Source organism: Leptodactylus fuscus, chromosome 4 (genome assembly GCF_031893055.1).
Source record: "Leptodactylus fuscus isolate aLepFus1 chromosome 4, aLepFus1.hap2, whole genome shotgun sequence".
In the NCBI taxonomy this organism is placed as follows: domain Eukaryota; kingdom Metazoa; phylum Chordata; class Amphibia; order Anura; family Leptodactylidae; genus Leptodactylus; species Leptodactylus fuscus.
Window position 1 is genome coordinate 100,878,324 of NC_134268.1, and position 13,571 is coordinate 100,891,894.

General features: G+C 39.4%; 1 protein-coding gene across 2 annotated transcripts in view; it reads right to left on the minus strand.

Annotated features, from left to right (window-relative positions):
* The window catches only part of KIAA0319 (KIAA0319 ortholog), a 30,150-nt gene that overhangs the window by 4,246 nt on the left and 12,333 nt on the right, over nt 1-13,571 (minus strand). For both annotated transcript variants that reach the window (XM_075270909.1, XM_075270908.1), the window contains 7 exons: nt 13,307-13,439; nt 11,496-11,644; nt 9,234-9,385; nt 6,348-6,486; nt 5,670-5,829; nt 2,489-2,631; nt 1,110-1,232 (listed from right to left, as the gene is read on the minus strand). In XM_075270909.1, the coding sequence (XP_075127010.1) occupies nt 1,110-1,232; nt 2,489-2,631; nt 5,670-5,829; nt 6,348-6,486; nt 9,234-9,385; nt 11,496-11,644; nt 13,307-13,439 (999 nt within the window). The remainder of the gene's footprint in view (nt 1-1,109; nt 1,233-2,488; nt 2,632-5,669; nt 5,830-6,347; nt 6,487-9,233; nt 9,386-11,495; nt 11,645-13,306; nt 13,440-13,571) is intronic.

The window sequence follows — 13,571 nt, forward strand, 5'->3', positions numbered from 1 at the left end:
ACTCTGCTTCATCAAGCTAATAGAATGCATTGGCCAGCGCTGATTGGCCAGAGTACGGAATTCGGCCAATCAGCGCTGGCCAATGCATCCCTATGGGAAAAAGTTTATCTCACAAAAATCATAATTACACACCCGATAGAGCCCCAAAAAGTTATTTTTAATAACATTCCCCCCTAAATAAAGGTTATCCCTAGCTATCCCTGCCTGTACAGCTATCCCTGTCTCATAGTCACAAAGTTCACATTCTCATATGACCCGGATTTGAAATCCACTATTCGTCTAAAATGGAGGTCACCTGATTTCGGCAGCCAATGACTTTTTCCAATTTTTTTCAATGCCCCCGGTGTCGTAGTTCCTGTCCCACCTCCCCTGCGCTGTTATTGGTGCAAAAAAGGCGCCAGGGAAGGTGGGAGGGGAATCGAATTTTGGCGCACTTTACCACGCGGTGTTCGATTCGATTCGAACATGGCGAACACCCTGATATCCGATCGAACATGTGTTCGATAGAACACTGTTCGCTCATCTCTAAAAATTAACACTTTTATCCCAGAACATGAACATTTTAGTAGATTCCTCCCAATGTACTTGTATGTGACAGAAGTCTAAGAATATGCTGTAGTCCCAGACAGGAATTATATTCCTAGTGTAACTGAAAATTGTAGTTGAACGAATCCTGAAGACCTTACAATATTTTAGAATAGTAAGTTATATTAGTATGTGTGAATTAAAGGGACTCTGTGTTGCTGGTTTATTATGCTTTATCCTGATGTTAGACTTCTTTTAATATTCTGGATTTAGGTTTGCATTTGACTGTGTTGGTGAACTACTCACACTAATGGCCATAAAACGTCAATACAAGGGGTCACACGGTGTCTCAGTGGTTAGCACTGCAGCCTTGCAGCACTGGAGTCCTGGTGTTCAAATCCTGCCAAGGGCAAGAAATCATCTGCAAGGAGTTTGTATGTTCTCCCCGTGTTTGCATGGATTTCCATCCCATATTCCAAAAAGACATACTGAGGCTCACAATCTACATAACCCCCCCACCAAAAAAAAAAAAGTCAATACAAATTTCCACTAAGTTCAACAAAGTAAATCAGTAATACGCTTACCACAATTGCTTTCTCCTCCACTGATATAACGTCGTAACCAGTTCTCCATCCAAAATGGATAGCAAATACAGGATTTTGTGATTGGGTCACAGTGTCCGTGGCCCGAACATTTTAGAAGACACACTAAAAGGTAGAATAAGATAAATTCAGCTTATGTGCAAACATTAACTTTATGTTGATTCAGATAATATCAGATCAGTATGGATTTATAAGCATTAAAGGGGTTTTCCCATCTCAGTGTATCAGCCAGGCTGTATGCAGTGTCTGCTTCTCATGTCCTGTATTTCTCTCTCCACCTCCTCAATCTTGCAGAATGGGACACAAAACACTTATGCAGATCAGATAATAGGCAGATGTTTGAACAGAATGGACTCCGTGTTATCTGTGTGTTTACATAGAGAGATAACAGACCATGCTTTATCAGCAGACTGCAATTAACTGAACTGATTGTCCTGCCGGCAAGAGCAGTGAGTGAGTGACGTCACTTGTCCTATAAGTCCATGGTTATAGAAACGATGTGTAAACAATGGGAGGAACAAGGTCACATAGCAGGAGGTCAATGCAGAATTTCTATAGCAATATATTTAGGAAAAGTCTTCAATTTTCATAAGCTACCAGTATAGATAGGATCCTTGAGATAGGACAACCCCTTTAATATATTGTGTGCAGTCATGTACAGGTTTTCTATTCGGCACAGTGGGCAGTCAGGACACAGCATATATTTGGTTTTGGGCTGTATTCATGCATAATGTTTTTACTGTGATTTTGGTTGTAGAAATATTTTAATTTAAAAAAAAAGTCATTACCGCTTGAAAAGGTCATAAATATGATCATATTAGTGAATAGTTCTCTAACCCCTGTACAGTTAGGACAGATTCACACAAAATTTTCTCCAATTTTCTCATTTACCTGTAAAGGGCTTCATCTGAAATTAATGTGCTAGGCGTAATATATATATATATATATATATATATATATATATATATATATATATATATATATATATATATATACACCCCTTCTCTGTGGAGACACAATTCTAGGTTTCTGAACCCTAAAGAAAAATGGCTGACTTTTTAGTCTCTTGATGCACCTTCCAATACGCCTTATCTAGACTAACTGCTTGATCAATGATGACAGATTCTGTAATTTATCTAATTCTTGCCATGTTTCTTATCCCTTTATTCAAATACAGAGATATATTAGATTTAGATATCTCAGCAAGCCCTTTGGAAACTGTACCATGGGTATTCCCAATAGTGAAACAAATTTTTATCCATGAGAACCAAATGCGTTGGAAGCATAGACATAATAAATATTGCTAGCAAGTATATTCTGTAGCACAATGTACTATGTTTATCCTATATAGTGACATTTACCAGCAGAGTCCACTCTGAGCACTTTGTATAGTAGGAAATCTGCCTTTTCCTTTAGAAGCTGCTTCTTTAGAGTGTGCGCAATATCCACTGATTTTCTAATTTTAGCAGGATGACCATTCTGGACATAGAAAAGAATTGCCGTGCTGTATGGGGAGACAAATATAGGTCCGTCATACAGAGGATAAGAAATAGAACTATAATATTCCATTAAAATACAAGGAATAGAGATCAAAAGCACTCACTGATGTCATGGTACTGAACACTGAAACAGCAAATATATGCTGTAGTATCTAGTATAGAACATCCCCTTTAAATCTGAATTTGTGTTTAACTATAATTTTTTATAGAATTTTTAACAGAATATACAACAATGAAAACAAAGATAAGCAACAAATGAGTATACAAAGGCCCAACACTACAACATGTGGCAGACGTACCCAATCATATAGATACCATCAGAGGAAACTACATGTGGGAAATTATCAAGTATCAACACTGAAAAAATGGTAGGAGGGGGCGACAAAGGAGAAGGTCAAAGAGGGGGGAGAGTCAAAAGCCTTGTTGAATACAATATGTGTCCCAGGATGACAACACAGCATTGAAAGCCTCCATTTTATGATTACGAGAAACATTCGGAAACTCCATACTACAGACGTCCTTCAAGTGTGCAATAAGCTCAGGGCCCGTGGGGGGGTCCTCCAATGGAGAGCGTACTTAAAGGATTCATATATCCTCAAAGATGTTTTGACATTTCATTGATAACTCTTAAAAGATGTCACAATCACAAACACTTTCATTTTACATCTTTACCAAAATATGAATCGGTAAAAAGCTGGACACAAAAGTATCTAACTGATGTTTTTACTGACAATTGAAAGCAAATCACCACGCAGCTAATGGACATTGAATCCAATTCTGTAATAAATATCTGTCTAAACTTCGACACTGGAGCCCCAAAAAAATACAATTAGAAACCACAAGCAGTCATTAAAAGGGAAAAAATCAAGTAAAGGCTGAGGCCACATGTTGTGGAAAAACAGTGTTTTTTATGTAGATTTTGCTATGTATTTTGTTAGTCAAACCCTGGGGCAGGCCAGGGCCACAAAGACATGGCCAGGGCCACGAGAGCCGCGGTCATCAGGGCTGAATCTGCATGTATTTGTACATTTAGATCCAGTTTGCGTTAAAAAAAAACAGCAGTATTGTGTTGTAAAGTTTTGGCTCAAAATAAACCATCTCAAAAATGATATACCGTATTTTTCGGACTATAAAACGCACTGGACTATAAGATAGTATATAAGGTTTTAGAGGAGGAAAATAGGGGAAAAAAAAATTGAAGCAAAAAATGGTAAAATATTTAATATAATGGGAGTTGTAGTTTTGCAACAGCTGCAAGGCCACATTGACAGGTGACCCTGCAGCTGTACGGGGATGCATAGAGTGGGTTTTTTTGCGGGGCCAGAAGTACTTTTTAGTTATACCATTTTGGGGAATATCTATTGCTTAGATCACCTTGTATTGAAAAAAAAACCCGGTGGTTTATGACATACGATTTTCTACTTTTATATATATATTCTAGGGACAGGAGGTGATTTAGAACTTTTATTTTTCGTATTTTTAAAGGTTTTTTTTTTTTTTTTTTCTACTATTTTATTCCCCCCCGGGGGCTTGAACCTGCGGTCACTTGATTGCAAGTCCCATAGACGGCAATACAAGTGTATTGCCGTCTATGGGACATTCTGTCTATTAGTATTACGGCTGGTCATAGAGACCAGCCGCAATACTAATATAGCAGTGACAGGCCTGGGAGCCTCATTAGGCTCCCGGCTGTCACCCGGACAGGTCGGCTCCTGCGATATCGCCGCGCAGGAGCCGGCCTGCAACTTTACAGGTACGGGGCCGGTGGGGACCGGCCCCGGGGGAGAAGAGGCCGCTGACAGACTGCAGACCCGGCATCCGCTGTACTAGAGAGGCGGATGCCGGGGAGGGATAGACGCCTCTCTATTACGGCGGGTGCCAGGCCAGGCACATTCAGACTATAAGACGCACCCTTCTTTTCCCCCAAAATTTTGGGGAAAAAAAGTGCGTTTTATAGTCCGAAAAATACGGTAAATTTAGACTAGATAGTCTAAAGATGTGAAGTTTATAATTATGTAACGTATAAAAAACATTGTTATCCTTTAAAGCTGAATGCTAGAGATAGTTGCTTATGCTTGAAACTGGTATAGTGTTAAATGATAAGATGGAGTCTGTATTCAAGATGTGTGCAAGAAAAACAAATGCTTGGCTTGCTGCCACAAGACAGCTCCCCAAGGTCATCACACAGGATTGGGACCAGCTGGCTATGTATGACACTGCTTGAACTTTTTCTGTTTGATTGAGATGTACCATACCAATCAGGAATGAATATGAACACTTACGTTGTTGTTATATAACTTCCTTTCTCTGCTACTATTTAACCCTGTGTTCTCAATAAAAAGTGCGTCAGCATACATTTTAGCTGAGAGAAGAATGAATACCAATATAGAGTGGTGTGATTTCTTTACCGCCTGGCACTCAGCCTAATTAATTAGGATGACGACAGTTACCCAAGATTATTGGTCAATTAGTCATAAACATGACTGTGACCTTATTAAAGATACGTCAGGTTTATCATCCAGCATCAGCGACTGTGATAAATCTGAATCTAACTATTAGAACGTCTGGACAACTGTGTGCATTAGAGGAGCAGAGACAAGGTCAGTAAAGCTGTCAGTAAGTTATGCAGTATCATTATACTACACATAGGCTCATTATCAAACAGGGAAACAAAGAAATAACTTACAATGGATTATGATTCTGTTTAGGGTTTTCTTACCTTGTTTCTTTGTTGTTTGGACCATATTCACATACTGTAGATTTTATTGCTAAAGTTTCTGAAAATATGTATTATTCATCTGAAAGGGATTATTTTGATGGCAAGCACATACATTTCTGCAAATTCCAATCAGATAAATCAGACAGTAAAAGAAATTTCTGCAACAAAATCTGCAGCGTGTGAATCCACCCTTATATAACATATAGTAACAGCTTAGTGATTCTCGCTGGAATATAAATAAGAACTATTGGCATATCTTTCTGTTCTGATACTGGATGGAAATACAATTAAACATATTTAATGAATTTTAAACATGGAAAATACCTTAAATCTGAATGTGCTTGTATTTTCTGAACCTTCACGTCCGAATCCAGAACACTGAGGAGGACGGCGAGCTGTCGCACTAAGGTGTCTTTCTGCTGCTCACTCAGCTGGCTGACAGACACTTCTAAAATCAACTCCACTAAGTTTTCTCTCTGTGGATCTTTAAAAGGGTATAAAGTAATAAAAAGATTATAGAGAAAAAGTTACATACATAGCAGCAAAAATATCATTACATATCCAGTAAATCAGACACATTTAAGAGCATGCATACTCACATTCACATATACTCTACATAACCATGAAAAAAACCCTCTGTTCCTCTACATAAAATAGTAGACATGTGGGAACTCATGGCAATTTATTGGTGCTTTCTTCTGAATCCTTACAACACTGAATCCTTACAACACTGGTCTGTAATACAGCCATTGGCAAGACAACTTATAGTAGTGATGTAATGGGTGCTATATGGCACTTTAAACACACCTGACATGACCCATTGCTGAATACATCACACAACCATAGTGCTTGTCATGTGCGCTTACTTTTAACATATAAATCATATGATTTCAGCAACGTGACAACAGTGATCACAACCTGAGGCCACATCCATTATTATGAATATCTGCACATAAGGCCTATTCTACATCTGCCATCTACTTGTCTTTTAAACTTTCATACCAGGACGCACTTCCACTGTTGCTGTGTCAACATCGGAATCTCCTTTGGCATCTGTGACCTTCAGATGGAAGAGATACCTTCCCTCTACCAGATTGATGAGTTGTAGAACTGGTTTATTCTGAGATGAGTCCATCACATCCTGCCAAATGAAGACATGTAGATGCATAAAGAGGTTTTCCGGACAAAAAAAAAAAAAAATTTTCAAAAAAAGATCTGTTAGTGCTATTAATAAGTTAATAAGGACTCATAAATACCTTTAGCAGTGTTATGAGTGAGTTCAGGACTTCTCAGGGAGCTCCTGGCATCTTCTTCTGCATTAGTTTACTTAAGTAGCTTCCTTTTCTGTTTTCCTACAACTACCATGATGCCTTGTGTTTCACTAAGAGCTGACTCACACCACCTCACTCTCTCACTCCCTCCCTTTCTCACTCACCCTCCCTGTTTCCCTTGCTAATGCGCCTTGACCAACCTGGTGTCCCTCCAGTGAGGTGGGAACCATCAAATAAAGCACCATGATAGTCACAACTTAAAGAAACGTATAAATCCTTTCTTGAAAACACACCACGACAACACCAGTGTCATGTCATCGTGTGTCTTCAATAAAGGATTTAAACGTTTCTTCAAGTCAGGACTAGCGTGGTGCTTTATGTGGTGATTCCCACCTCACTGGAGGGACACCAGGTTGGTCGAGTCGCATTGGCATTATACATTCCCCACTCGGGATGTTGAGGCAACCGCTGCTGATCTTGTGATCCGACAATATTGGGTAGGGAATCTCCCCAACAGGTGACTCCCCGATTGGCATTTCTACCAGATTTTGCGAACAGCTCGGTGCTCCACCCTTACTCCCTGATGTTTCCCTAGCTAGTCCGCCGACTACTAGCCCTTCACTACTTATTCAAACCCCCCCCCCCAATCATACTTACCTGTCTTCCAGGCAGGATCTTCTGGCCATGGGACTTCACTGTGCAATAGAGCCGGATTACTGGCATGGCCAGAACAAGTAACGCCCCATGCCCAGAAGATCCAGACAGGAAGACAGAAAGACAGGTAAGTATGCTGGGGTGGGGGCGTTAGTATCGGTGACGTTCCGTTTCCAGAAATCGGGAAACAGAAAGTTACTGGAAATTGCACCAAACCAAGCGGAAATGCTGCAGAAAAAAACAATGTTTTACAGTCCCTTCAAAGTCACATTTTTGGAAATTGCAACATGTCAATTACACCTATGGAAACGCTGGCGGTTTCTCTACAGGTATAATTTAAGTAGAAACTTTATGAGAAAAGCTCTGTGGAAAAACTGCAATGTGTTGCCGCCACATTTTTTCTCGCAGTGCTTTTTTGATGCGGACCTGCTACGTGGGGCCTTAGTCTTATGGATATGGCATGGTATGGTTTGTAAGGAATTCACGTGGCAGATTTTATGCACATATTTTTGTGAATGTCCCATTCAGCTAAGTAGACTTGCATAACCCCATGTGCTTGCTGTATTTAGAATATATGGGACTGATATTCACTCTCAGAAATTTCTAAAGTAGTCTCTAGAGACTACTCTGGAGTATGAATGGTAGATTCCACGCATACAGCGGGAATACCCAGGAAGAGGTTTTGTAAGGTAAATACCCATTGGACTTCACTTCATGGTTTAGTTGAACATTTATGTGAACATTATGTACGCTGTAAGTGTACAAAATATTGGAAATTTGGACATCAAACACATGTCAATAAAGTTAGATTTTTGGGTAATGAAACCTGCAGTAACACAGGTAAAGTTCTGTCTATACACAACCAATCTCACTAAGTAGGACCTCTGGATGAACAGATCTTACTAGTAGACCTAGGAATATTCAGCTGAAAATCCCTCCCATCCATGTGAATGCAGTTGCTTGCGCAGTATTAGCAACAATGGCAAAGCCAAAGAAACTTCTACAGTAAATCTGCCACGTGAATATACCCATAAAGGTTTTGATGGATAATGAAAGACCTGTATAACTATTTAGAACTACTTTCAAGAACAGTTTAGAACTATTAGGCCACCCCCAGAAGTGACATTTTTTTGGTGGATTTTTGGTCTATAGTCTGTACTGAAAATAGAAAAAAAGGGCAAAGGGGCAAAAATCTATTGTAAACTTATAAAACAGAACACACAATATGTCTATATACTGTAGACATGCAGTAGGTATACTCTATGATCTGTAAAGTGCTGCAGAATCTGTTGGCGCTATATAAATAACATTTAATATTAGTATATTGTAAGTTCCAACCATAGAGCACAGCAGAGATGTGGATACTTTCCTTTAAGGTTATAGTTGCCTTATTTTATATACAACAAACTAAAATTACTCATATTTTCTTTTATCTCTAAGGCTATGTTTATATGTCTGCTATTTAGTCAGTTGTTCTTATACATCATAGGATCAGAACAATAGACTGAAAATGTAATACATTGATGGATGGAGATGGTGTACATTCTGTCTACATCAATTACCATTGATTTTAAGGATATAAGCAAGATGGAAGCTTTATAATAATAAGACGGAAGCTTTCTTCTGTCTTATTTGTTTACTTTTCAAGAGAAAGATAAAATGTGACTGCAGGACCGTTTCTGCTGTTAGATAATAATAATAATAATAATACATTTTATTCATATAGAGCCCACATATTCTGCAGCACTTTACAAATAATGAGACATTAAAAAGTAACAAGTCAATTCATACAATAGGACTGAGGGCCCTGCTTGAAAGAGCTTATAATCTATAAAGTAAAGGGGGTGACACAAGAGATAGCAGGGGTGGCATAGGGGGCAGCATTTCTTATATAGTATAAGTTTCTTTCTTGCAGTATACATTTGGCCTAGTGCAACTATAGAATAAAAATGTTTGTAAGTACCCCGGCTGCTGGACTCTGGCCATCTCTAGTCCACTTGTAGGACACTATACCCTGGTCATCGTCAGATTTGGATCCATTAAGTAAAATGGAATTATTAGGAAGCACAAGAACATGTGATCCTCCAGCATTAGCTTTAGGGGGGCTGTTCTTTCCTAAAACAAAAATAATTATGTTAGAAATATATAAATATAGGCAAAGAAACAATTTTAGGTTTATACAGATACTTCTCCACAAGTGGTCCCAGTGCGAGTCACATATCGATAATACCGTGTACCACTGTGTGACTGTGTGGTAAATAGTGCAAATATCTTTTGCAATGCCCTGAACTACAAGTGCTTAACTACAGCTCCTTGTTGGAATAAAAGGCAAGATATGAAAATGATAAAGCAAATATGATAACCAGACAACCCAAAAAATACTTGGACATTAAGCACACAGTGAAGACTGTTCTATGATCCTGCAGAAGCCTAAAGGGGAAGGGGCGACCAGGAAGGGGGAGGACACAGGAGAAGGATTTGTGGGGGGGAGGGGGCACACAGGAGGTGGGTGCACATGCATATACAGAGATGTACCACAGCTGAGACGCGGGCGCAGGTGGATCATCTCCAAGAACAACACACGGACGAAGTCGCGGGCAAATGCTAGTATACTATAAAAGAAGCTAAATGTTTCATGACTCAACATCCTGCACAGCCAAACTCAACAGCATTAATAATTTCTGGACTAATTTCCTAAAAAGCTATGAGGGTGCTTTCATGTCTAAATAATTAATTGCATTCAGAAGTGCCTGTCAATGTGGCATGAAAGGAAAACAGATGGGCTGGGTATACATAGGTATAACATACAGTGTGCCTGTTAGTTATCCATAAAATATGTAGTCATGAGTAGTTTGCTTTTAACTTTTCTGCCATTGTGGGACTGCAAGTCTCAGAAGGCTATGTATTACATATAATAGTGTTTACATAGTTTATAAGGTTCTGGTCTATGTATCAGTGGAAACCATGAACAGGCCGCACTGCTCACCCCAAGTCCTTTAAACAGCAGATCAGTGCGGGTGCTAAGAGTCTGATATTCATGGAATATGCTAAGAATGAACCATCAATAATTTAAATCCTTAATCCTTAATAACCTACAACCTAACCAATCAGCTGTCCTCAGCAGCCACCAGCATCGGGACTATCACAATTTTATAAGGAACGGATGTAGAAGTATTAAGGAAAAGTCATCAATAATAGTTAATCTGGAAAATTACTTTAGGCTAAGTCCCCACATTGTGCAAATGAAGTGTTTTTTGTTGCAGATTTTGCTGCATTTTTTAAGTGAAAGTCAGGAGTGGCTTGAAAAGTAATGGAAAATATAACGGAAACTCTTAGACATTTCCCTTCTGTAAAATTCACTCCTGACTTTGACTCAAAAAAATGCAGCAAAATCTGCAACAAAAGTATGCGTTTCTGCAATGTGGGGCCTAAGCCTTAAAGGGGTATTCCCAACTCGCAGGCTGTGTGTTCACTTCCTGGTTTTCTTGGTAAATTGGTGGGTGGGGTTTCACTTGCTATCTCACATACAAAACCAGCTCTGCTATCTCTCTTCATAGCAGTACATGTTTGCAGTCAGTAATGAGGGATGGTTATAAATAAATTAGCACAGTATTACTGGAAGATGCACAATATGAAGCTGTTGTAGCAGAGCTGGGTTTGATAGGTGATGAGAATGCCAAATTTACATGCTACAGGACCAAGAGTCAGCTTGCACTTTTAGGTCTGTGTTTAATGGACTCCCTGTCTCAGCCCTTATCAGCAAAATTCAATTAGCCGACTGATAACTGGAAGAGCCGGAGATAAACAGCTCAGAAATACAAGCTGCTCCGAGCACTCAGGTCCCACTCCCCTCCCTGAGAGCAGGGAGCTATGTCACTTGTCCTGGGCAGAGAGATAACACCATCCCCGGGTCTGTGGTTATGGAAACGCAGTGTAAACAATGAAGTGAAGAATCTCAGATAGTGGCCAAACAAAGCATTTTTGATGAAGCAATGTATTTAGGAAAAGTCTTAAATCTGCATAAGCTAGCAGTATAGATAGGATCCTTGAGATGGTACAACCCCTTTAAGGTCAGTGTGGGGCCTTAGCCTTAAGGTCAGTGTGGGGCCTTAGTTTTAAGGTCAGTGGAGTGTTTACAGTGTAGTCCTTAATGAATTTTAGTTGTTAATTTAATTAAATAAACTCTTTCTCCAGCAAAAAACAAAACAAAAAACAAAACATGTACCTTCTTTAACAGTGATAGAGAGAACAGCAGAGCTCTCTAATCCTTGATGATCTTTGACAGTCAAACGAAAGCGGTATGCACCAAGATGAAGGTTAGACACAATGGCCACTGGTTTGTCACTGTCCTGAATGGTCACCGGAGATGGCCCACTGAAACATGAGCAAAGATATAACTTAGGTGAAGAACACTTTTGTATTAGTATCTTAAGTAGTGAGAATGATGAATGTCATTTGAGCCGACAGCGGAGGGGAAAGCCGCGACTGCGATGGTCGCGGCAGGCGGGTTTTGACAAGAGAGAGACGCGGCTCACCACGTCTCTCTCGGTGTCAAAACCCGCGCGGGCAGTTCACGTGTGAACTGACCCTAAAGGTAAAACTGGAGGTAAATGGTGCATCTATTGTTACATAGTACAAGTCAGATGAACCATAACATTTGACAAATTACAATGTTTCATTATTTATTTCACAAAAACTAGGCGAAAATGCAGAAGCAGTACACCCACACTGCTTCCATAGGGATTAAGAAGGTAAGTAGTCAGGTGCTACTGATCAAGTTGCCTTGGTTAATTCGTGTGAAGTGTGACCACCTCTATAATAGCAGAAGTTGCAGTTTGCTGGTCTGGAGCATTCAGGTGTGTATTAATATAATGTGAAGGAATAAAATCAGCAATGACCTTACACAAGCAATTTCTGATGTTCATCAATCTGGAGGGGTTTATAAAGTTATAAGCACCTGACCACCAGACAGAGGTGCTATCAACAGTATTCACTGAAATAAAAGTATATAGAACTTACCTTTATAAGATATAATAGAAAATTAAAACAAAATGGCTATGAAATGTAATAAATAAGCACCTGTAGCTACTGCGGGTTGTGGTCCCAGTATATGGGTGAAATCCAGATGTGATAGCACTTTGAGAAATGGCTATCACTTATCACTTAAGCACTTATACGTTTCTGCAGACAACCCTAAGAGAGCTATTAAACTTGTTGTGCCCTCATATGGGCAGTTCTTTGCTGTCTGTTCCTAATGCACCGTCCCTATAGGTTTCTGTATACAACATCATCAGGGGTATACAGCAGATAGAAAATAAGACAAAAAGCTGTGTGGGCTGCATCAAAATGACACTATTGTGGTCATTTCTACATTGAGAAAAATTATTCACAAGTGGAAAACATTCAAGTTGACAGTGTTTTCAGGTGTGGATTTCTCAACAGACTCACTCCAAGATGAGATCATGCAAGGCTTAGAGAAACGTATGGCTTGTTTGGATGTGTTGCCAGGAGACATCTCTCCTGTAAAAAGAACTTGGTAGCACTACTTATATTTGTAAGGTTGTGTCTGCACAAACCAAAGATTTCTGGAACAATGTCCTTAAAAATCCTGACACCAAAGTGAAGATGTTTGGCCATAATGCCAAGAGCCACATTTGGCAAAACCAAACAGAACATATCAGCACAAACACCTTATACTAACTGTCATACATTGCTATGGAGGGGTGATGTTTTGGGCTTGTTTGAGGCCACTGGGCCTGGGCATATGAGTGTATTAAAGTCTTTCAGTTGACCAAGAACTTCTCTGCAAAGCAAAGTATTTGAGAGTCAAATGTGAGACTAACTATCGAATAGCTAAATCTTGGCCGAAACTGGGTCATGAAACGGGAGAATAATCTCGAGCACACCAGCAAATGAAAGTGTAAAATACTTAGATAACCAGATAGAGATAGATAGATAGATAGATAGATGATAGATAGATAGATAGATAGATAGATAGATAGATAGATAGATAGATAGATAGACGTGTGACTGTACCTGACATTTTGCCATTTATAGGAGACAATACCATGGTCATCTCTACTTTTACTTCCATCCAATGTTGTAGACTTCACTGGGAAAATGATTTCTTTATCAGGGCCTGCCTCTGCAACTGGTGGGCTGTTATTCTCTATGAGAAAAATAAAAGCAATTGCCCTTCTCATCACTAGAAATATTCCTCAGGCAATTTGAAACCATGGAATGTTAGGAATCACATACACATGTTCTTTGGGGGTAAGAGGGTTTATTTTTTAAAGAATAT